A 23185-nucleotide genomic window follows, 5' to 3' on the forward strand; every position below is an offset into this window, starting at 1 on the left:
GTAACTGTACAGTTTCTTGAGTTTTAATAAATGTATACACCTGTGTATCCACATCCCAATCAAGATATAGAACATTCCCATCACCCTAGAAAGTTTCCTTTTGCCCCAGTATAAATCTGTTTTGTATATTCTAGAATTTTATATAAATTGTCCTCTTCTTTTGACTTTGCTTAAGTAATCTTTTTCCATGCAGAAGTAAATACTGTAGAGGTTTCACTATTTCATTTTTTACATTTAAATCTTAGCCCCATTTGTAATTTATGTTGGTGTGTGATGTGAGAGGCATAGATCTAATTTCATTTCTTTTTCCCCAGAAAGCTACCCAGTTGTCTCAACATCATTTATTGATAAATCTTTTTTCTCACTGATTTGAAATGCCACCTTTATCACACACTAAATTCTTAAAGGTGTTTTAGTCTATTTCTGGGCTTTCCCTTCTGTTCCTTCAGTTTGTTTATTTGTTCATGCACCAATACAATATTGCTTTAATTATGGATTTTTTATTTTTTAAAAATCTTACTTTTTAGGATTTTCCTCTCTATCTTTTAAATGGGCGAATTCTCTCCATTCCTGTATTAGTTATCTATTGTTGCATAACAAATTACTCTAAAATTTAGCACCTTAAAACAACAAACATTTATTATCTCACAGTTTCTGAGAGTTAGGAATCTGAGAGCAGCTTAACTGGGTAGCTCTGGCTCAGGTTCTCTCATGAGGTTGTGATCAAGCTGTCTTTTAGGACTGCAGTTATTTCAAGACTTGACTGGGGCAGAGGGATTTGCTTCCCCAGGCCTCAGTTCTTCAGCTACTTGTTAGCTGGAAACTTCAGTTCCTCAGCACGTGGGCCTTTCAACATAACAGCAGGGAGTGATCCAAGAGAGAGAGCCCAAGACAGAATACTCAGTCTTTTATAATGTAATCTCAGAAGTGACATACCATCACTTCCACCAATCCTGTCATGATGTGGGAGGGCCAGCAGGCAGGGATACTGGGAGTCATCTTGCAGACTGGCTAAAAAAAACAAAACAAAAACAAAACCATTTCAACTTACTGTGTTACAGAGAAGTTCAACTCCATAGGGTTTTCTTGGCTGAATATTTACAGAAGCAGATCATCAGGCCTTTACTTCCATGGTGCCACTGGGTGGGTTGGAACCATCAACCTTTAGATTAGTAGTCAAGTGCAAACTGCTTGTTCCACCTAGTTAGCAGCTGAGCACAAACTGTTGGCTTTACACAGGGACCAAGTTCCAATTTTAGCTTTCCAATCTTTTCACTTTTTTCACTCTTCCTTGGAGGTCCTGGCCACTTTGTGAGGCTGCTTCTACTTATGACTAATAATTCCCAAATCATTCTCGTGGTTGCTAATTCTCTCTCCTGAGCTCCAGAACTATCTAACTGCATGGGTTCCTCCTCCAAAATATCCCATATGCATCTCAACATGGCCTTTACCGTGTTCACTTTGGCTGCTCCCTGAGCCTAATACCTACTTCCATTTAGATATGTGTTATGGATTGAATTGTGTCCCCCAATAATGTGTATCAGTTTGACTAGGCCGTGATTCCCTGTATTGTGTGGTTGTCCTCTATTTTATGATCTGATGTAATTTTCTATCTTAGGCTGGGTTCTCTAGGGAAGCAAAACCAGTAAAGCATATAAATATATATAAATATATATATATATATATATTTACAACAAGAAAATGGCTCATGCAGTTGTAGAGGCTGGAACATCCCAAGTCCATGGGTCAGGCTGGAGGCTTCGCCAGATTTATGTAGCCACAGGGGCTGGTGAACCCAAGATCACCAAGTCAGATAGCACACTTCAACAAGCCCGTTTAACCACTCCTGCTTTAGGTTTTCCAAATTGTGGGGATATATGCCATTTAAACATGGCTGCACTATTGACAACCGCAGCCCCCACAGGCCTCTATGCTGTATGCAACATGTTGAAGACTTCTCAGCGATAAGACAGAGATTAAGCACGACTTGTTTTTCTAAACCCTGTTACTGATTTGCTTGTTTATCTGAATTCCTTCTCCCTTGCCCAAAACTTATTGTTACTCACCCTAAACCCATTGTTCTGTTAATTGCTTTACTGCTTGCTATATTGACTATAAAATAAACTCCTGGGACTGAAGCCGGGGTTCGACTCCTCAGAGTGACCCTCCTGGCCCCACTTCTCTGTAAGAGTTGTGGCATGGTTACTGTCTCCGCCGCTCCCTGCGACACCAAATTATGCTTTGAGATTTTCTCTGTATGTAAATGAACAAAATGGGAATGCTTGTGGTGTTTTAACTTAGAAACATGGAGACCATCAGAGGCCTGTAGTCTTCAGTTAGATCCTGTTGCTCGTGCTTATCCTAAATGTTTAAAGGCAGTAGCAGCAACTGCTCAATTAGTAGAAAACACTGCAGATATAGTTCTAGGTAATGACTTAGACTTATTTGTTCCACATGCGGTAGCTGCTATTCTCAGTTCTACTTTGACTCAGCATTTATCTGCCAGCAGGTTAACCTCTTATGAAGCCTTATTACTGACAGCCCCAAATATTCAAATACATGTTGTTAAAGCTTTAAATCCAGCTACTCTTTTCCCTGAAGGACTACCGCATGACTGCTTTGATTTGACAGATCAACTTCCGACCGCAAGAGGGGATCTTCAGGAAACTCCTTTGGCTAATCCTTCTTTAGTTTTATTTGTAGATGGTTCTTATTTAAAACCAGATCCCACTTCAGGGAAATATCAGGGAGGATATGCAGTGACAATTCCTCAGAGGTATTGGAGAGTGGACCTTTGCCTCAGGGTGTAAAATCCTGGGTGCATCTTTCCCAGTTAAAGAAGACCAAGGTTCCTGACTGGGTGATTGAACCGGCAGGACTAAAGCTGAAATTCAGACGCCCTCCGAAAACAACCACCAACTTACCACCTCCTTTGGATGAGTGATTCAAAAGTACCATTTAGATATTTTATTATTTGTTATATTCTTTATCACTTAGCTAATCCATATTAAGTAGTTTTGATTTAAAATGATGTTGATTGTTTATTTACTCTTTTATTTGTTAGAAGAATAGTTACTTGGAATGAAAATGCTTTTGTCCGATTATCACCATCTGTAGCTAGTGCCGGTAATTTAAAACAATGTTGGATTTGTCATCAAAACCCTCGTTCTGTTAAAGAAAACTCTGATCCTTTAGCATCCCCCGTGTTAAATTATCATTTGATTCCACCCTACTATAAACTCTAGTAAGACTTTAATCCATGCCATTAGAGTTAAGGTACGGACTCCTCTGTCTGTAACCCAAACATTACCTATACCATGTTTTAATATCACTTCTGTCAGGTTAAATGACTACTTGTGTGATATCCAGTTACTCCAAAGATATCCTCATTTGCCTTGTAATAAGGATGGACATTTTATAGAATTATATCAACACCCTCCTAGAGATTTAAGTGGTTGGTATGAAGAGTGCTATAATAAGCTAACTGAAATTGCAATCCATAATCAGTTATCTCGTCCTCATGATTATAATAATCAATTTTGGAAAAACCTTACATATATAGAATTACAGCTAGGAAGACTATCTATCTGTGATAATTCTCTAATGGAGACATGGTTGTCACATGTAAATTTTTCTATACCTTCTGTTTCTTCTGGAAAAACTTTATGTGCTCCTTACGGATATGTTTTTCTGTGTGGTGGATCCGACTGTACTACTTAGATGATCTCTTTCCAACTGACAGTAAATTTACATGGGCAATCTCTTGTTTAGATTCCTGGCAAATGCGTGGACAATGCACTTTGGGAACCTTAGGATTACTTTTAGATATTCATAATAATGATAGTAAATACTGCAAAGGTAATGTTAATTTGTTATCCATTGTAAAATGAGAGTCAGAAGAAAGCCCATTGGTCTAACGTTCAGGATGGGGTAGATCATTTCTAAGAGCTTTAATTCCTAGTTATGGTATATTTGAATTGGAGAAATCTTTAAGAAATTTATCAATTACTATGGGACAGCTGTAGTAAATACCTCTTGTTGCATTTGGATAAATAACACAGAAGAAGTGGAACAGGATATACATAGAATTAGACAACAAGCTACTTGGTTACACACTGTAACACACTTACAAACACCAGATCTATTTGGTTGGTTGCCATCAGGAATAAGTACATGGGCTAGATCACTACTACAAAGGATAGTAATATTCTTGGTCTGCATCCTGATAGTATTAGGTATAATAAGATTTATCCTCTATTGTCTTACACACCTAAAAGGCAAAAGAAGACCTCGGGCTAAAATGTTGATGTACATTGAGTCTGCTCACTCTGGCAGTGTGATTGATGAGAACATCGCTCTTACTTAAGATCCTGGTGAAGAACCAGATGGTATCCGGTGGAAAACCATGAGTTTAAAGAGCCTGCAATGGCCGCCATCTAGGAGCTCGACTAAGTCCAGGTATTGATCATCGATGTGTTATCTCCAATCTCTGATCAAAAGGAGGGACTGATATAGGAAATAATATTGGAGTTATTATTCCTTCTCCTTGAGCATACAGAATGTGACCCAGCTGGAGCTGGGCTCACAAAGGCTCATAAGGACTCTCACGGACACATCAACTGGGCCCTGAGGTATAAAGACAATAGCTAAGATAATCTTGGAAAATATCTTTTAGGGAAACTTTCACATAAATCCCATCAAAGAGAACACAAAAGACTTTCCACTCTTATCTTTTTCTATTAGCATTTAGTGAATAGGAATTTGTTGGACCAATGAAGACCCTCCTGATTTTTGTTATTGAAACCCATACCAATGATTGTTAAGAAAGATGATTCAAAATGTAAGATTACAATTTCTAACCAATCAGTGAAAAAGTGATGCTTACAATGATTTTACCCATTTTGTGATGTTGATATATACTGATGATTCTGTAATCTTCCTTGGACTCGAGCAGACATGGCTGTGGCAGCATGCTTGACCTTTTTCCCATTCTTGCCTGTTCTGTAATATTCTTTGGACTTGGGCAGACATGGCTGTAGCAGCATGCTTGTCTGTTTTCCTACTTTTGTCTATTCTGTGATATTCTTTGGATTCGGGCAGACATTCTAGCTCTGGCAGCATGCTTGTCCATTTCCAACTTTTGTCCTTTTGAATATATGCCAAATAAAATTTTCTTTTTTACTTTTTTAAACTTTGTAATGTTTTTCCCCTACAACAGGCCTGAGGTTGCTTTCTAGCGGTGGTATCAATGTCTTTTTTGCTATGGATCCAGCTCTGCTTCCCTAGCCAGGTGTGCTTGTAGGCTGCGTGTCCTGTCTACCCATCCCTTTCCACACTGTGGGGTCTGTAGCCCCCTTGAGTTTGGGGCTTTAGACCCAATGGCCTGTCTGTTTCTGTGTGTGAGTGTCTTTGGGGACAGCCGTACTGACAGGACTGAGGTTCTGGTAAGTGGTGTGAGTGCAGCATTCTGTAGAATATTACTCAGAGTGCAAGTCCTGCCCTTCCCCCAGGCTCCTCCCTCCCCAATCTCCCTCCACAGCTGAAGTGAGGCCTCTTCTTAACAACACACCCCTCTTTTTTTTTTTTTTAATTCTAGGACTTTAAATTTCATGAATCTCTGAGTTTTTCAGATATGATCAGCAGAGTCTGAAACCTGTTTCTTCACATCCTCACACTCAGATCCTCACACTCTGGCTGCAGGTCCCACACAGTGGGGGGCTCCTGATCTGAATTCAGGAAAGACAGGAGCATAGCCAGGTAAGGCCAAGCTGGAGTCATCTCAGCCCAGGTGAGGCTGCCTCACACTGGGGTTAAGGCTGGGACCCAGCTGGCTAGAACTACCCACCTTCCCTCCTCTTTAGTTTTTGTGCTTTGTTTTCTTTCGTTTTCCTTCTCCCTCCTCTTCTTTCTTTGGACCCAGTGCTGAGGCCATCCACCTCCAAGACTGGACTGTTGAGGGTGTGTCCATTTGGCTGTCCACTTTCATATCTGGGCATCAACGTGGAAAGAAATGTCAGAGTGGGCAGTGCCAGGCTCCAGGGGTGGGGGTGAGGGTGGCACTCTAAGGCTCCAGGACCTTCAGTCCCCAGAGTGCAGGGAGAAGGAACCTGAGCCTGGGACCCTGGAAGCTGCTCAATCCCAGGCCCTGGAAAAGGGGCTTTGTGTGGGGTATGAGATCTGACTGGTGTCTCCTCACTTCACCTGCAAGTAGGGCAGATTTACTGCAAATGGTCTCCTGGCCAGTTTACACAAGCAGGTCTTGGTGAGAATTGCTGTGGTCCAGAGAGGGGACAGCCAAACACAAGTCCTAAGAGATGGGAACAGCTTTTCTCAGGTGCTATAACCCGGGCTTTCCAGCAGGGGGTGCCCTGTCCCAGCAAAATGCAAGTCTTCTTCCTGACGCCCTCCTGGCCAAGAAGAACGGATTCCCTTGGCACTGATGGGGGTTAATCTGTGCTAGCAGCTGAGCGGAGAGGGCCCCCAGGGGGACATAACAGTGTTGAGAATCTGGTGTCCTGTTTAGGAAAGGTAGATCAATCAGGAGCTGAAAGCCCACCATCCCCTTGAAATATAAGACTGTAAATTTGACCTTGCAGAGAGGAAGTCTCGCATGTGAGAGGGAGCAAGAAAGTGAGCAAGAGAGGGAGAATGAGCAGGGTGAAAGCAACTAGGAGAGAAAAGAGACGAGGTCTAAGGCCTACCTAAGGGTGTTTTTGGAAATACAGTAACAGGAGAGGCATAAATTGGAAACCCCGGCCACCCATCCTAAAGCAGAGTACTTGGTCACCTTCATTTTGACACTGACTGCAGACTAACATTTAATCTAAAATTGCTCCATAATTCCTGAGCTGCACCCATTCATTTATACTTTATAGATACCGACTGCTAACTGGAGGGAACTGGATTATGCAAGGGTTGCTAAGAAGGTAAGGCAGGGGTTGCTTAGTAACCAGGAGTCTCTTGGTGATAGAGTGGCCAGAGCCGGTCTGGAACTGATGAAGGGTCTGTGGACAGAGTCATCCCACACCAGAGCCTCCTGGAAGCTCAAGTCTGTTGGTCTCTTGATCCAGAGAGGCCAGAGCCAGCCTCTCTTCCATCTCCCTGGCACTGCACTATGTGAAATGTGCACCCCAGGCTCCTGAGTGTCCTGGCTAACCCCTTGCTCCAACCACTCTCTCCTCGACCCCTCAGGCAGGAAGCTGATCAGATGCCTAGATCCAGGAGTTAGCAGGGCTCCTGATGGGGGGTGGCGAGCAAACTGGAATCCCACACTTGGGGGTGCAGGAACTTCTGGGCTAACACCGATGTGGAACTGGTAAACCTGAGGTTTGGGTGTAAGATGGTCCCCTCAACAAGCACCTAATATTTTTCCAGTCACAGGGAAATGTCTTAATATCGAGTCTCCCATGCCAATCCTCATCCTGCCTCTACACTGTCTACTGTAGTCCACCTTTCTCTTCCCGAGGGCAGTCGTGAGGGCATGGATCCCACAGTAGCTGCCTGGACTGGGCTCCACGCAGCCTCATGTCAGGTAGCTTTACTCCACTGTGGGCCTGGGCACTGTCGAGGCATCCGGAGCCACAGTCTACTTTCTCAGGGATGAGTCCTCATTCTCCCCACTCCAGGCACACTGGTGTCCCTGCTCTCTCCCAAACACCCAGGCATTCACACCACTCGGCGCCTCCCTCATTCTGACCCCCTAGACTAAGCATCAGCTGCTTTCCCTGTCAAAACTTTCCTCAACGTTCCAGGTCTTTCTTATACCTGACTTCCTTAGCGATGACTCTCCCAGCCCACTGGATCTGAACTCTACCGAGCACCCATGGACTTCAGGCACTGGGAGGGGCTCCGGGCCCCAGAGTGAGGGAGCAGAGCTCACTCTGGCATTGGTGGCTTCCTCATTCCTGGTCCTCTGCTTCCCCCACTACATGGTTAAAATACCAAAAAGCCAAAACCAAACCTGTTGCTGTCAAGTTGATTCTGATTCATAGCGACCCTATAGGACAGAGCAGAACTGTCCCAAAGGGTTTCCAAGGAGCAGCTGGTGGATTCCAACTGCTGGCCTTTTGGTTAGCAGTGGAGCTCTTAACCACTGCATCACCAGGTCTCTGTATGGTTAAGATACTTCCAGGAAATCCTTTGTGAATCAAATGTTTATAAACTGAAAGCTTGTTGTTAAAAACAAAACCCTTTGCATAGAACATCTCTGAGAAAGTATTTGAGACCCTACCTGGCAAGTTTGCCTCTGAGAAGGAGACTGGAAGATTTAGTTTTCATTGCATCCCCTTTTGAAGTGCTTGAATTTCAAAATTTACCATGAGCAGGCAGTCTTTATTTTTTAAAACTTTTAAATTGTGAAACATAACACATACATAAAATATATGATAGGTATCTGTGTATGTGTGTATATGTGTGTAAAAGTGGCATGGTGCAGTGACGTCAGACTTCCTTGTCTGACTTCACACAGGGGAGAAGAGAATCAAGATGAACATCAGCCCAAGGTTGATTCCTATGAGGTGAGATCAAACATACCTCCACTCTCCATTCCAAGCTTTTCACCGATTCTGACACCAGCCGTCCCTCCCACAGCACTTTCTACTTCTCTCCTGGGACGGATCATTTGTTGCAATGGCCACACAGAACTTACAGACAATAGTCATGATTGTGAGGTTTATTAGGGAAGTAACAGGTTACAGTTCAGGATCAGGAACAATTCAGGATACAGTTCTTTAGTCAGGACAGATTTTTGGCCTTGCTGGCCCTGGGCCCCTGGGCTCCTCAGTCCCTGGGCCCCTTGGCCCCTGGAGCCCCTTGGCCTGGTCTCTGCCCTGCTCAGTCAAGTGTTACAAAGCTCTTTAACTCCATCAATAAGTGCCCAGAGGCATCCCACTCCACCAGGAAGCCTCCTGCCTGAAAGCACTCAGCTCTCTTGCTCTGTGGGTTGGCACGCCCACTGTAATTACCTTGCATAGTGAGTCAGGAAGCCCACTATGCCCTCTCATGCTGGTCTCCTGGTTCTGCTGCCACTGTTTCTCTGCTGCTGCTTCTCGCCATCTTCCACCATCTCCAGTGTTACATCTCTCTCTCTCTCTCTCTCTCTGTCTCCTGGGTCTAGGAGGTTCTCGGTGCAGGGACCCCAGGTCCAAAGGACACTCTCCACTCTCAGATCTTCTTTCTTGATGGTTGTGAGATCCCCTCTTCCCATCTCTGGGATGGCTCATTTTAAGCCTAGTGGGATAGTAAAACTGACCAATCCCCTTGTTAGGGTTCCGTACACCTTATTTGCATGATCCAATCCCCACAAAGGTGCAAGGCATCTTATTTGCATTATTAGCAAGTTGTCCAATTCCCTTAGTGGGCCACAAGAACCTTATTTGCATAGTCCCACCCAATTATTTGGTGGGAGTTACAAGACCATGGCAGGAAATGCCATACAAAAATGATCCATCATACCACAATGTGTGTGTATGTTTATGTGATATATGTGTGTATGTATACACACACATACATTCATGGGTATAGATAGATGGGTAGAGTGATTAAACCATATAACCATCACTCTGGTCAGCAAGTGAGAAACCTCTTGGTATGCCCCTCCCCAATCATAACCCTCCTCTTACCCCAGAAATACCCACTCTCCTGACTTTTGTGGTAATCATTGGCTTGCTTTTCTCTGTAGTTTTATCAGCTGTTTGCATTCATAAACAACATAGTTGCTTTGACTGTTTTTGAACCTTGTATATGCAGAATCACAAATCCTTGGGTGGCGCAAACGTTTGTACTCATCTACTAAAAAAGGTTTGCTGTTTGAACCCACACAGTAGTGCCATGGAGTAAAATCCTGGCAATCTGCCTTGGTAAAGATTATAGCCAAGCTCAGTTCTACTCTGTAACACATGGGGCTGCCATGAGTCAGAATCAGCTCAATGGCAATGGGTTTAGTTCTTTGGTTAAATGTGGAATCACACAATATGGATTATTTTGTGTCTGGCTTCTTTCACTCAACAATTTCTTTTTTAGATTCATGTTGTTCAGTGTAGCTACACTTCATTAATTTTCCTTGCTGTATAGCGTCCCATTATATACATGAAATACAATGCTGTTAATGGATATGTGGGCTTGTTTCCAGTTTGGGACTCTCACAAAAGATGCTGTTGTGAACACTTCGGTACCATCTCTTATGCACATGTGACCACAATTCTGTAGGGTGTGAAACTGCAGAGTCAGAAGACTGTATTGTCAATTTCTCATTCCCAGAGAATGCCAAACTGTTTTCCAAAGTGGTTGTACTTACACCCCTTCCAGCAGTGAATGAGAGTTTCTATTGATTATTACTTTTTCAACTAGATACAGTTAATTAAGATTTGGTATAATTGTTTGGTAGCTGGCACAATCATTGGGCAGGGAAGCTCCATGGTGGGGCTGGTACTGTAGTTCACCACTGTGTTATAGCATCTACTGCCCAGTGTCTGGCATGTTGTAAGCGCTCTGAACTTGCTTATGGGATTATTGGAAAAACAGTCCTTGTCTACTCACTAGTGGGTCTCACATTCTAATTTGTCCACTTTGTAAATAGGGAATTTTCCTGGAGATATCTCCTGACCTGGGGCTCATGTGTCTGAAATTCACCATGGCCAGCCTGACTTCGTCCCCCTCTCTGCTGCTGGCCTTGTCTGTCTGGAGGAGCTGGGGATAATTATCACCATACTCAACGAATCATGATGTCACTGATAAGTGAAGCTGATTTCTTTCCCCCAGGACTGAGTTCTGCAAGAAAGAGACCAGGTGCTGGCTGCCATGTTCCAAGCAGTGGCCAGGGTCCACGGGGCTCTATTTAGTCCCTTCATGGGGATCTCTGTGAGAAAACATGGCAGTGGGACAGATCAACATGGCGTCCTGGCCAATAGAGCAGCCGAGGTCACAGGGTCCACTGAAGGGTGAGTGCCCTGATTGTGTCTTGACCCCCTCACACTGACCCTGACTTTCATAGAAGGACCTCTGAGTTGTGAGAGCAGGACACAGCCTTCCTGGTTGATTTCTGGGGCTGGGTAGAGGAAGAATGGTAGGGAAGGGTTGAGGTTGACTTCTCCATCTCTGCCTGCAGGATTGGCTTTGCCATTGCCCGGCAACTGGCCCACGACGGTGCCCACGTGGTCATCAGCAGCCAGAAGCAGCAGAATGTGGACCGGGCGGTGGCCACCCTGCAGGGGGAGGGACTGAGTGTGACCAGCACCACGTGCCACGTGGGGAAGGCTGAGGACTGAGAGCAGCTGGTGGCCACGGTGAGGGGCCATGGGGGTGAAGGGACACAGAGAGAAGAACAAACAGAACCTTTCCCTCAATCCTCAGCCCTGGGAGGGACAAGGGTGGGGCTGGGGGCTGGGAGGTTCTAGAAGAAGTCCCGAGACCATGATTGCTCACAGTCAAATTGAGCAGAACTGGTTGGTCACAGTGGCTTTCTGGAAAGTGGCCTGTTTATGCAAGGACACTCATCCCTACCCTATACCCTGGGAGAACTACGGTTGAAGAGTGGTCTAAAGGAATGAAGGAAGCCTCCAGAGGGATTCCTGGAAAAGACTTTCCTCCCCTGAGGCCTCAGTACTGGGGAACTTGCCCTTGGGCCCGTTAGGGACGCTTTCCTTCACCCTGAGTTTGGTTTTTGCAGGAGCTATCTGACCATTCCTGGTCAAAGACAGCATCTGGTCAGCAAACTCTGCCTGAGTGTCCCACATACCTGAGCTACTCTGGATAGGCGAGGCTTTCTCAGGCCGTCTCCACACTCACCCAAATTCCTCCTGGTGCACCTACAGGCCCTGGAGCACTGTGGGGGCATTGACTTCCTGGGGTGCAATGTGGCTGTCAACCCTCTGGTGGAGAGCACCCTGGGAACCAGTGAGCAAGTGTGGGACAAGGTGAGGCTTCCACCATCCCCCCCCCCAAAACAAAAACAAAAAAACTCTCCTCTCCCCTGTTACTGTAAAAGCAGGCACTGGATGACAGGCCTGCCCACTCCTCCGCAGAAGGCCACTTTCAGATGTGTTTGTTTTTAAAACTGGTTCCTACTGCCTTTCTGCATTCTTTTCTCTTCCCATCTCTTTGCATTTATTTATTCAGCAAGTATTTACTGAGTGCTTGCTATGTGCCAGGCACTGTTCCAGCCTCTGGGGATATAGCAGTGAACATGCAGTAAGGTCCCTGGGCTCTGTAAGAGTCAAGAATCCAAATTTTTTGCATCCTTTTGTGGGAGCATATATTGGTAGTTGTGCTCCTCCTTGGTGACCCATATCTGCTGCTGAGATTCTCTACCTTTCCTAGATTAGGGCTCCTCACTATCCCTCAGATGACCCTACTGCACCTGTTGGGACTGGAACCCCCATCAGCATTATGGGGGCTCAGACATGCCAACCCACTTATGAGTCCACATAACGATTCTGCTACCTCGTCCACAAGGTCCCAGGAGAGACCCTGTAAAATGCCTTGAAGTCCATCTTGGGCTTTGTTATTCTCTGATATCTGTTTGTTCCTGTCCTGTTGCCTGTTCCTCCTGGAAGATCAGATGCAACCATGATCGAATCCTGTTCTTTCTACCATTGTCAGCCTTCCCCGCTCTGCCCTGAGCGCTGGGCCAGAGCCTTTCCTCCTGGCTGTCCTCAGTGTGTTCTGCTCTCTCAGCTCTCTCAGCTCTTTTGCTGCCATCGTTCTCAGGCTGGCCCCTCCTTCCTATCTGCCCTTGGCTCTGTGCCCTTCACTCCATGTCAGAGATAACCAGAAATCCGAGCTCTCTGCACCGACTGTGAAGCAGCCTCAACAGGCTCTTGAGCTACGTTCTTAACACCGCCAAGGATTGTTTGCGATTATGCAGCTGGGATTTCAATGCTGACATTCTCCTGGCCCTCCTGAAGTCATTTTCCTTTCTAGTGTATCAGTTCATGGGATCGTGACTCTCTTTTTCTTGGGATGGTTTGAAATCCCCCTTCCTGAAGCTGGGGGCACACGCCAACAACACTGACCTTGCTTTCTCTGGTGCACCCCTATTCTCCAAGGACTTGGTACTCAGCAGGCAGTTCCGCACCATTGGGTGGAAATAGTTGATGGGGTAATTGTCCCCCAATCTCATCTGCCACCACCTTGGAGGTGAAATTATCATAAAATGAATTTAGAATTTATCAGATGTTCTGTTTTTAACTGGATGCAATTTTCGATGGGTGTTCTGTGAGGGGACTTCCTTGTCACTCAGCTTATCTTTGAGCTAGCTTTGGGACCTCCCCCAGGCAGACCCCCATTCTCTCCAGCTGGTTGGGAGATCTCTAATCTAACCACATAGCCACATCTTCCCATCTCTCTCCCTCACTCAAGGCCTTTCTCCACCCTCCTTTGGGCTCATGGGGCTCCACTCAGGACTTCTTGGCACACAGAGCTCCTATTCCTGCTTCTCTGAGGGCAGTTTTCCTCAGCAAGAGAATGCTTCTCACCTCTCCCATGGCAGAGCTCATGTCTGGCCCCTGAGCCTAGGGGAGTGCTTTTCTCAAGCCATTGCCCAGTCTGACGCACACTGAGATTTGGGCAGACATCTATGGGCTGGTGGGGCTCTGTTTTGAACGGAGAGTTACCAAGCAGCCCTTAGCCTAACTCTCCATTCCTCCTTATTGGCGACCCCATGGCAATCCCCTCTTGGGACATACTAGTCACTTCTTGCCTTCCTGGGGATCATCCGCAACACTGGTAACTAGTCATGAAATGGGCCACAGCAGCCCAGCTGAAGCATTTCCCACTGCCCACAACCGAGGGGGTGAGCACACGTAGGATGAAGGGGTGGAAGGATGGAAAAGCTGTAGACAGGCCCGGTCAGTTATAGATGTGCAGCCTCATTCCTAGAGAGGCAGGACCCAGCTGATCTCATTAAAGACTCCCCCACCCCCACCCCAGGACTCACAGGCAGGGTCCCTGGTGCCTCTTTAGTCCCAGCTGGCACTCTGTCCCAGTCCCTGGGCTTGGCCCTTGCGTCGTTCCTTGCTAGCTCCTTTCTTACTTCTCCCCTGTCCCCAGATCCCAGACTGAATTTCAGGGGCCCTTATGTCTGAGCCCAGGTGCAGGCCTCAGTCACAGGCAGGATTAGCATAGTCACCTAACTCCCAGAATGGTAATTCTCTGTGGTGCATCCCTCTTTGAACTGGCTCCAGATAGCTCCGAGCTGAGTCTGTGGTGCACAGGCTCCCAGCACGCATTTTTGTGAACAAATAATAGACTAATACTCAGTCCTTACCATGTGCCTTGAACTGTGGGCACCAACCACGTTCTTGCTTTTTCTTATTTTTCTACCCTTATTTTTCCTATTCCCTGTTTTATCCAGTTACATTGTGAGCATGCCTTAAATTCTATTGGGACAAGACAAATTCTATTGGGGGGCACCAGAAAAAGCAAGGTCAGTGTTGTTGGCTTGCAACCCCAGTTCAGGAGGAGGGATTTCGACGTAAACAAAAAGACACAGAAAGACAAAGAAGACTCTTCTAGAAATCTCCCTTGCTTCCAGCACCTGATCCCCCTCCATCTGTTCTGTCTTCAATCTTTTTCCAGTGGTTTCTGCTTATGCCTCTATCGGCACAACCAGAATATGGTCCGGTTTCTTTAAAATGCTTGGCATTTCCTTCCTTCACCACAGTTATGAATAATTCACATTTTCAGGGTTTGGCTGACAGGCCTGTCACTTAGCCTGCCTGCCTGTTAACTCATTAGCAACTCAGAAACACCCCTTGCTCCAGCCAGAAGGGGGATTCGTCCCTCAAATCTGTACTCATAGTGTAGGGTTTCTAGTGTCTTGTGATCATGAGCCCTGGGCTGACTGTCTCTCTATGCCCTTCCTCATGCCCCTGACCTGATTTCAGATCCTGGGTGTGAATGTGAAGGCCTTGGCCCTACTGCTGAGCCAGCTGCTGCCCCACATGGAGAAGAGGGGGTATGGCTGCAGGGTGGGGTGGGGCCTGGTTGGACGTGGGGAGGCTGAGGTGTAGGAGTTGACTCTGGAGCACACAGGGGCACAGCTGGGAGGGGATGGAAGACAGACGTCTCCCTAGGGATCTCTACATTCCCACCTCTCCCTCTGCCCTGCCTCAGCCTTTGGGCGGCTACAGCTTTGAATTCCAGTGGTTGCAGGATGAGAATGATGTTCCAGGGGTCCAGGCATGCTCTCCTTGGCCTTGACATCAGCAGGTTGGGAAGGGGCTGTGCTTTAGCTTGTGGGCTGGTCATTTTCACCCTCACCTACTCTCTGGTCCTCTCAGAGCTGGACAACCCCTCACCAGCTTGCATCCTATGACAGAGTTTGCCTCATTTCTCCCCACAGGGAGAGGCCCATCTCAGACTGGCTAAACCCCCAACCCATAAGTCTCTGCGACCCCACCTAATGCCCTGCATATTGGTCTTCAGGGGCCCTGCCTCTGTTCCAGATCCTGCAAACCTGACTGTACTCCACATGTGCCCCCAGGGGTCTCATGTTAGGGACTTGGGTCACTGTCTCCCACGAGACACAGCATCTCCTTGGGCTTCTCCTTATAGATGCAGCTTTGGGAACTGTCTGGGGGCTGTCCTGGGTAGAAGGAAAAGTTCCTGGCTGTTGTTTCTTATCTCCCCCTGCCTCATCTGCTTCTTGGAGACTGCTCACTGACAAGCATTCACCCTCAGCCCTGAGCGCCTCTTCACCAAGCCCACTCTGCCCTCTCCACTAAGGAGGCAGAAGAGTGTAATGGTTATAAGCATGGACTTTAGGGTCAGAGAGATAGGGTTGGAATCCCAGATTTGCCATTTATTAATTGTGTTACTAACCCTCTCTGAACCTCAGTTTCCTCAGCTGTGAAATGGGGATAATAATAGGACCTGCGTTGTGGTTGTGAGGATTGCATTATTTAACAACTGGCTTGTAGTACCTCAATAAATGGTAAGTTATCAGCTTCATCTCTCCTCTTGTTTCTGTCTGTCTCCTCATAGGAGCAGTGTTGTCATTCTGGTCTCTTCCGTTTCGGCTTATATGCCACAAGTGGTAAGCGCTTGGTCCTCGTGCCCTGGTTGTGATGGGGGAGGGGCTCCACAGGGACAGTGTCCAGGACAGACCCCTGACCCCTACCTTACTTCTGCTGCCCTGGGATGAGCTTGAGCTCATGTGGCTCCCTCAGATCCAGCTTTTGTTCCTAGACAAGGAGAATGTGTCTGAGCTCTGGGCTTGGGGCAGGCGTGACCCTCTCTAGGTGAGTGCAAAAGCCCATAACACTCTTAGAAACACAAATGACACTTTGTAGCTCCCCCCCAGCCCCATCCTAACATGCTCTTGATTCCCTTCCCAGGAGCTGGGTGCCTACAAGGTCAGTAAGACAGCCCTGCTGGGTCTCACCAGGATGCTGGCACTGGAGCTGGCCTTAAAGGACATCCGTGTGAACTGTCTGGTGCTAGGAATGATCAAGACTGACTTCAGCAAAATAGTGAGGACTGGGTGCCTCCTTGTTCCTCAGCCTGGCTCAGTGGAAACCATCCCAAATGACTAAGGGATCAAGGGGTGACCGAAGTCCCAGAGCAGCATCCTTACCCCTGAAGTCCTCACTTTCCCCTGAACTCAGCCATGACTCAGTCCATCAGCCCTGAGAACACGGTTTTTCTCCTGAGAAAGGCAAACCTGCCACGGCTGCTCACACGGGTGACCCCATGGGGCCCTGCCCATCTCTTTGTTTCAGCCGCAATGATTCTTTCGTTTCTTCCCTTTGCCCAGCTACACAAGGATAAGGCTTTCTGGAAACACTTTAAGGAAAACCACCGGGTGCAGAGGCAAGTGGGGTTTGGAGCTTCAATGGTCTGGATACAGTTGGGGAGAGGAGGCTGTGCTTGTCTCAAAGCAGACCTCCTCCTACTGGCCATTCCTTTTGCTGAAATTCGGGGTCAACACAGCCCTGGAGGGTGCATGTGGCTTTTCTGAGTCCACCCTGTCCCTCCATGGAGCCTACCCCACCCGTGGCCTGTGCCCTCTAGAAATCCCGACGTGAGGATGAAGGGTGTGCTGGCTCTCTCTGGAGCAGTAGAGCCAGAGCCCGAGACCACTAGCGCTGTGTTCTGTTCTTCCATCCATGATTGGGTAGCCTGAGGACTGTGCAGCAATTCCTGTGCTCCCCAAACACCAGCTACATCACTGGGAAGAGCATCATGGTGGCTGGCTTCTCCCCCTGGCTCTGAGGAGGCTGGGGGCTGTGGAGCTGCAGGTCTGGGCTTAGAAGCCTGAGGGTGGGTGGTCTAGGAAGTCATTGGGGACAGAATCGGAAGCTAGCACTCTAGCTTAAAAATGCCAGGCAAACAATTTAGGGGCTCGCTCATGCCAGGCTTGAGGAAGAAGAAAAACCCTTCAATAATCTCAATTTTGAGGGAGTGGGGAGGGAAAAACACTAACTAGAAAATAGATAAGTGGTAAATTTGATGAAGAGTAAGACAGTACATGCAATCAGGGAAGTCAGCACAACTTGACCAAGTCGAAGTCAGTCATAGAAGCTTCACAGACGCATCCAAACTCCCTGAGGGATCGAATTACTGGGCTGAGGGCTGGGGACCATGGTCTCAGGGGACATCTAGCTCAATTGCCGTAACATAGTTTATAAAGAAAATATTCTACATCCTACTTTTGTGAGTAGCATCCGGGGTCTTAAAAGCTTTTAAGTGGCCATCTAAGATACGCCACTGGTCTCATCCCGTCTGGAGCAAGGGAGAGAGAATAAAACCAAAGACACAAAGGAAATATTAGTCCAAAGGACTAATGGACCACAACTACCACAGCCTCCACCAGACTGAGTCCAGCACAACTAGACGGTGCCTGGCTACTGCCACTGACTGCTCTGACAGGGGTCACAATAGAGGGTCCTGGACAGAGCTGGAGAAAAATGTAGAACAAAATTCTAACTCACAAAAAAAAAAAAAAAAAAGACCAGAGTTACTGGTCTTATAGGAACTGGAGAAACTCCAAGAGTATGGCCCCTGGACACCCTTATAGCTCAGTAATGAAGTCACTCCTGAGGTTCACCCTTCAGCCAAAGATTAGACAGGCCCCATAAAAAACAAGACTAAATGAGCACACCAGCCCAGGGGCAAGGACTAGAAGACAGGAGGCGACAGGAAAGCTGGTAATGGAGACCCATGATTGAGAAGGGGAGAGTGTTGACATGTCATAGGCTTAGCAACCAATGTCATAAAACAATATGCGTATTAATTGTTTAAGGAGAAACGAATTTCCTCTGTACACCTGCATCTAAAGTATGACAGTAATAAAAAATTCTTTCTGATTTAAAAAAAAAAAATTCTCAATTTTATGTGACTGTTGTAGATACAGCTACTGTGACCTGACCAACTTGTAGGGTTCCTGGTGTGGAGCTGTGGTGCTTAAGGACTTAAGGACTTCAGGGGCCTTGTGCATTTGAGAAACCTTATGAGAAGCCCAGGCCTCTGAAGGATCCTGAGTCCTTCTCTATGTAATTTTCACTTTAAAAATTTCTTTCCTAAAGGGAAGAGGCCCCAGATAAGTAAAGCATTACGGCAGGAGAAGAACAAAGTGGGAAGACTCACACTACCTAATTTTAGAACCTATTATACTGCCACGGTAGTCAAAACATCCTGGTACAGGTACAACAACAGTTACATTGACCAATGGAACAGAATTGAGAATCCAGATGTAAATTGATCCACCTATGAGCAGCTGATATTTGACAAAGGCCCAAAGTCCATTAATTGGGGAAAACGCAGCCTCTTTAACAAATGGTGCTAGCATAACAGGATATCCACCCGCAAAAAACTGAAACAAGACCCATACCTCACACCATGCACAAAAACTAAGTCTAAATGGATCAAAGATCTAAATATAAAATTGAAAATGATAGAGATCATGGGAAAAAAAAATAGGGACAGTATTAGGAGCCCTAATACATGGCATAAACAGAATACAAACCATAAGTAACAATGCACAAACACCAGAAGAGAAACTAGATAACTGGGAGCTCCTAAAAATCAAACACTTATGCTCATCAAAAGATTTCACCAAAAGAGTAAAAAGACAACCTACAGACTGGGAAAAAATTTTTGGGTACAACAAATCCGATCGGCGTCTAATCTCTAAAATCTACAAGATACTGCAAAATCTCAACAACAAAAAGTCAACTCAATTAAAAAATGGGCAAAGCATATGAACAGGCACTTCACCAAAGAAGACATTCAGGTGCCTAACAGACACATAAAGAAATGCTCACGATCATTAGCCATTAGAGAAATGCAAATCAAAACTACAACGAGATACCAGCTCACCCCCAACAAGACTAGCATTAATCCAAAAAACACAAAATAATAATGTTGGAGAGGTTGTGGAGAGACTGGAACACTTATACACCATTGGTGGGAATGTAAAATGGTACAACCACTTCGGTAACTGATTTGGTGCTTCCTTAAAAAGCTAGAAATAGAAGTACCATATGATCCAGCAATCCCACTCCTTGGTATATATCCTAGAGAAATAAGAGCAGTCACATGAATAGATATATGCACACCCATGGTAATTGTAGCACTGCTCACAATAGCAAAAAGATGGAAACAACCTAGATGCCCATTAACAGACAAATGGATAAACCAATTATGGTATATTCACACAGTGGAATACTACACAACGATAAAGAACAATGATAAATCTGTGAAACATAACATGGAGGAATCTGGAAGGCATTATGCTGAGTGAATTTAGTCAGTCAGAGAAGGACCAATATTGTATAAGATCACTATTATAAGAACCCAAAAAAAGGTTTAAACACAGAAGAAAACATTCTTTGATGGTTACAAGGGTGGGGAGGGAGGGAGAGGGGTATTAATTAACTAAATAGCAGACAAGAATTATCATAGGTGAAGGGAAGGACAACACACAATACAGGGGAAGTCAGCACAACTGGACTAAACCAAAGCTAAGAAGTTTCTGGAATACAACCAAACACTTCAAGGGACAGAGTAGCAGGGGCAGGGGTCTGGGAACCATGGTTTCAGGGGACATCTAGGTCAATTGGCATAACAAAGTTTATTAAGAAAATGTTTCTCATCTCACTTTGGTGAGTGGCGTCTGGGGTCTTAAAAGCTGGTGAGCGACCATTTAAGATGCATCCATTGGTCCTAACCCACCTGGAGCAAAGGAGGATGAAGAACACCAAAGACACATGGAAAGTATCAGCCCAAGAGACAGAAAGTGCTACATAAATCAGAGACTTCATCAGCCTGAGACCAGAAGAAAGCGATGGTGCCCAGCTACCACCAATGACTGCCCTGACAGGGAACACAACAAAAAGTCCCTGATGGAGCAGGAGAAACGTGAGGTGCAGAACTCAAATTCTAGTAAAAAAACTAGGCTTAATGGTTTGACTGAGATTGGAGGGACTCTGGAAGACCTGGTCCCCAAACTCTCTGTTAGCCCAAAACTATAACCATTCCTGAGGCCAACTCTTCAGGCAAAGATTAGACTGGACTATGGGACATAAAATGATACTCGTGAAGAGTGTGCTTCTTAGCCCAAGTGGACAATGAGACTAAATGGGCAGCTGCTGTCCAGAGGCGAGATGAGAAGGCAGAGAGGGTCAGGAGCTAGTTGAATGGACGTGGGAAATCCGGGGTGGAAAGGAGATGTGTGCTGTCACAGTACAGGGAAAGCAACGAGGGTCACATAACTATGTATGTATAAATTTTTGTATGAGACACTAACTTGAATTGTAAACTTTCACTTAAAGCACAACAATTAAGAAAAAAAATTTCTTTCCTAAAATAAACTCAAATTTATCCTCAAGTCTGAAAACGTCTGGCAAGGGTGGAATATGACTGAGGATAGAGTCTCTCCTGTCTCTTGCCTTGTTTTACTGCCCTGATTGCAACACAGACTGGTGGTGGTGGGGATGTGAGTGGGTTATTTCACAGGAGGCTTTTTGCACCTTTCTCTGAGCTGCATCTGGCAGAGGCTAAGCAAGTCTGTAGGGGGTGGCAGGAGAAAGAGAAAAGATCTTGGAGTTCTCCTTGGGGCTCTCCAGGCTAGTAATTCTTCTTTTAAAATTTATTTTTGGTGAAAATATACACAGCAAAACATACACCCATTCAATTTCTACAAGTACAATTCATTGACATGGGTTACATTCTTCATGTTGTGTCATCATTCTTGTTAACTCTATCCAAATTATTTCACCACTTTTGAATTAGATTCAGTGCCCCCTAAACTTCTCATCTATGCTTAGAGTTATTGTTATCATTTTGATCTCATGTACATAATTCTTTAAGAGAGGACCAACTCAAGACAGTTTGGTTGGATAGTGACTTCAGGGGATAGTCTTAGTTGAAAGTTTAAAGATTATCTCAGGGCATTTGATTCAGGGGTTCTTCCAGTCTCAATAGGTCTAGTAAGTCTGGATTCCATAAGAATTATAATTATTTCCACATTTCTCCCCCTTTTGATCAAGATCCATCTATTGAGACTCTGATTAAATCGTTCAGTAATGGTAGCTAGGCACCATCCAGTTCTTCTGATCTCATGATAAACGAAGCAGTAGTTCATGGAGGCAGTCAGGCCTGCAGCCTGTTTCCTTCTTTGATTCCTCAGTCCCCTTCCTCTGCTGCTCCAGGCAAATGGAGACAAATTGTTGTATCTTGGATGGTGGCTCGCATAGACTAGTAATTCTTAACGTTTTCTAGACCACACAGGCCTTTGAGAACCTGAAGAAAAATAGCCATGCCAAATCTTGTGTACAATTCTATGTTAAGAGCTCCTAATACAGACAGAGGACAGTAGCCAGCACTGAACTTCCTCTTGGGAGTAGGCCAAGAGGAGGATCCTTTGGAAAAGACCCTTTGTATTGACCTGAGTCATATTTGGGGACACCACCCATCTATGTGTACATGTCCAAGGTTCAGCACAATCAAGGAGAAATGGTGGCCTTCAGTCACCTGTAGCCCCGAGGACACCTCTTTTGCCATCCATAAGTCTTGCCCAGATATTCTCTCATGAATAGGTCAGAAGAGAGGGCTGAGATAAGGCTTCCAACCTGACCACTGGCCTTTGTCTCACTGAAGCCTCCACCAGTGCCTCCTCTGTGGACCTCCAGGCATGGATCCCTGTTGTGAGAATAATTCAATTAAAAAACATTCATTACTCCCTGCTACAAGTCATGCATTGTGCCAGGCACCATAGAACACAAACATAAATAAGACCCATCCTCCCTCAATTCCTTCTGTGTGGTGGGGAAACAGCAAGTAAAGTGTTGTTCTTATTGTTGTTGGCTATAGTTAAGTTGGCTCCGACTCATGGTGACCCCGTGTACAATGGAACAAAACACTGCCTGGTCCTGTGCCACCCCCATGACTGGTTGCAGATTAAACAATTGTGACCCATAGGATTTTCATTGGTTGATTTTTGGGAGTAGATTGCTGGGCCTTTCTTTCTAGTCTGTCTTAGTCTGGAAACTCTGCTGAAACCTGTTCAGATCATAGCAACACTCAAGTCTCCACTGAGGGATGGGTGGTGGCTGTGCATGAGGTGCTTTGGCTGGAAATCAAACCTGGGTCTCCTGCATGGAAGGAATTCTACCACTGAGCCACCACTGCCCTCACCAAGTAAAATAACCAAGCCAAAACCCATTGCTGTTGAGTTAATTCTGACTCACAGCGACCCTGTAGGACACAGTAGAACTGCCCCATAGGGTTTTCAAGGCTATAAATCATTACGGAAACAGACCGCCACAGCTTTCTCCCATGGATTGGTTGGTGGGTTCAAACCACTGATCTTTTGGTTAGCAACCAAGAGCTTAACCACTGCGCCACCAGGGCTCCTGTGATGGTTAAGACTGTGTATCAACTTGGCTGGGACATGACTCTCAGTGTCTGTATGTGATCACTCCCATGATTGAATACGCTGTGAGTAGCCAATCAGTTGAAAAGGAGTTTCCTTGGGGGTGTGGCCTGCATCTGAATATAAGCAGACATTCTTGCATTTTGCTCTCTCTGGATCCTGTGGCTGCCTCCTGTTCATCTGACCTCTGGTTCTTGGGACGTGAGCTAGCAGCTTAACTGCCGATCCTGGGATTTGTCAATCTTCACAGCCTGTGAGTGGGGTCCTGCTTTCCAATCTGCTGATCTTGGGTTCACCAGCCCCTGCGCTATG

General features: G+C 45.8%; 1 protein-coding gene across 1 annotated transcript; it reads left to right on the forward strand.

Moving 5' to 3' along the window:
- Positions 1 to 10845: 10845 nt before the first annotated feature.
- On the forward strand, positions 10846 to 17211 carry LOC101353537 (dehydrogenase/reductase SDR family member 2, mitochondrial). Its single transcript, XM_004391415.2, is given in 9 exon segments — positions 10846 to 10937; positions 11105 to 11282; positions 11811 to 11912; positions 14883 to 14953; positions 15982 to 16033; positions 16335 to 16469; positions 16754 to 16813; positions 17118 to 17134; positions 17136 to 17211. Coding segments are annotated over 9 exon segments (783 nt in total).
- The last annotated feature ends 5974 nt before the right edge of the window (positions 17212 to 23185 follow it).

Source organism: Trichechus manatus, unplaced genomic scaffold, assembly GCF_000243295.1.
Source record: "Trichechus manatus latirostris isolate Lorelei unplaced genomic scaffold, TriManLat1.0 scaffold00305, whole genome shotgun sequence".
Lineage (NCBI taxonomy): Eukaryota > Metazoa > Chordata > Mammalia > Sirenia > Trichechidae > Trichechus > Trichechus manatus.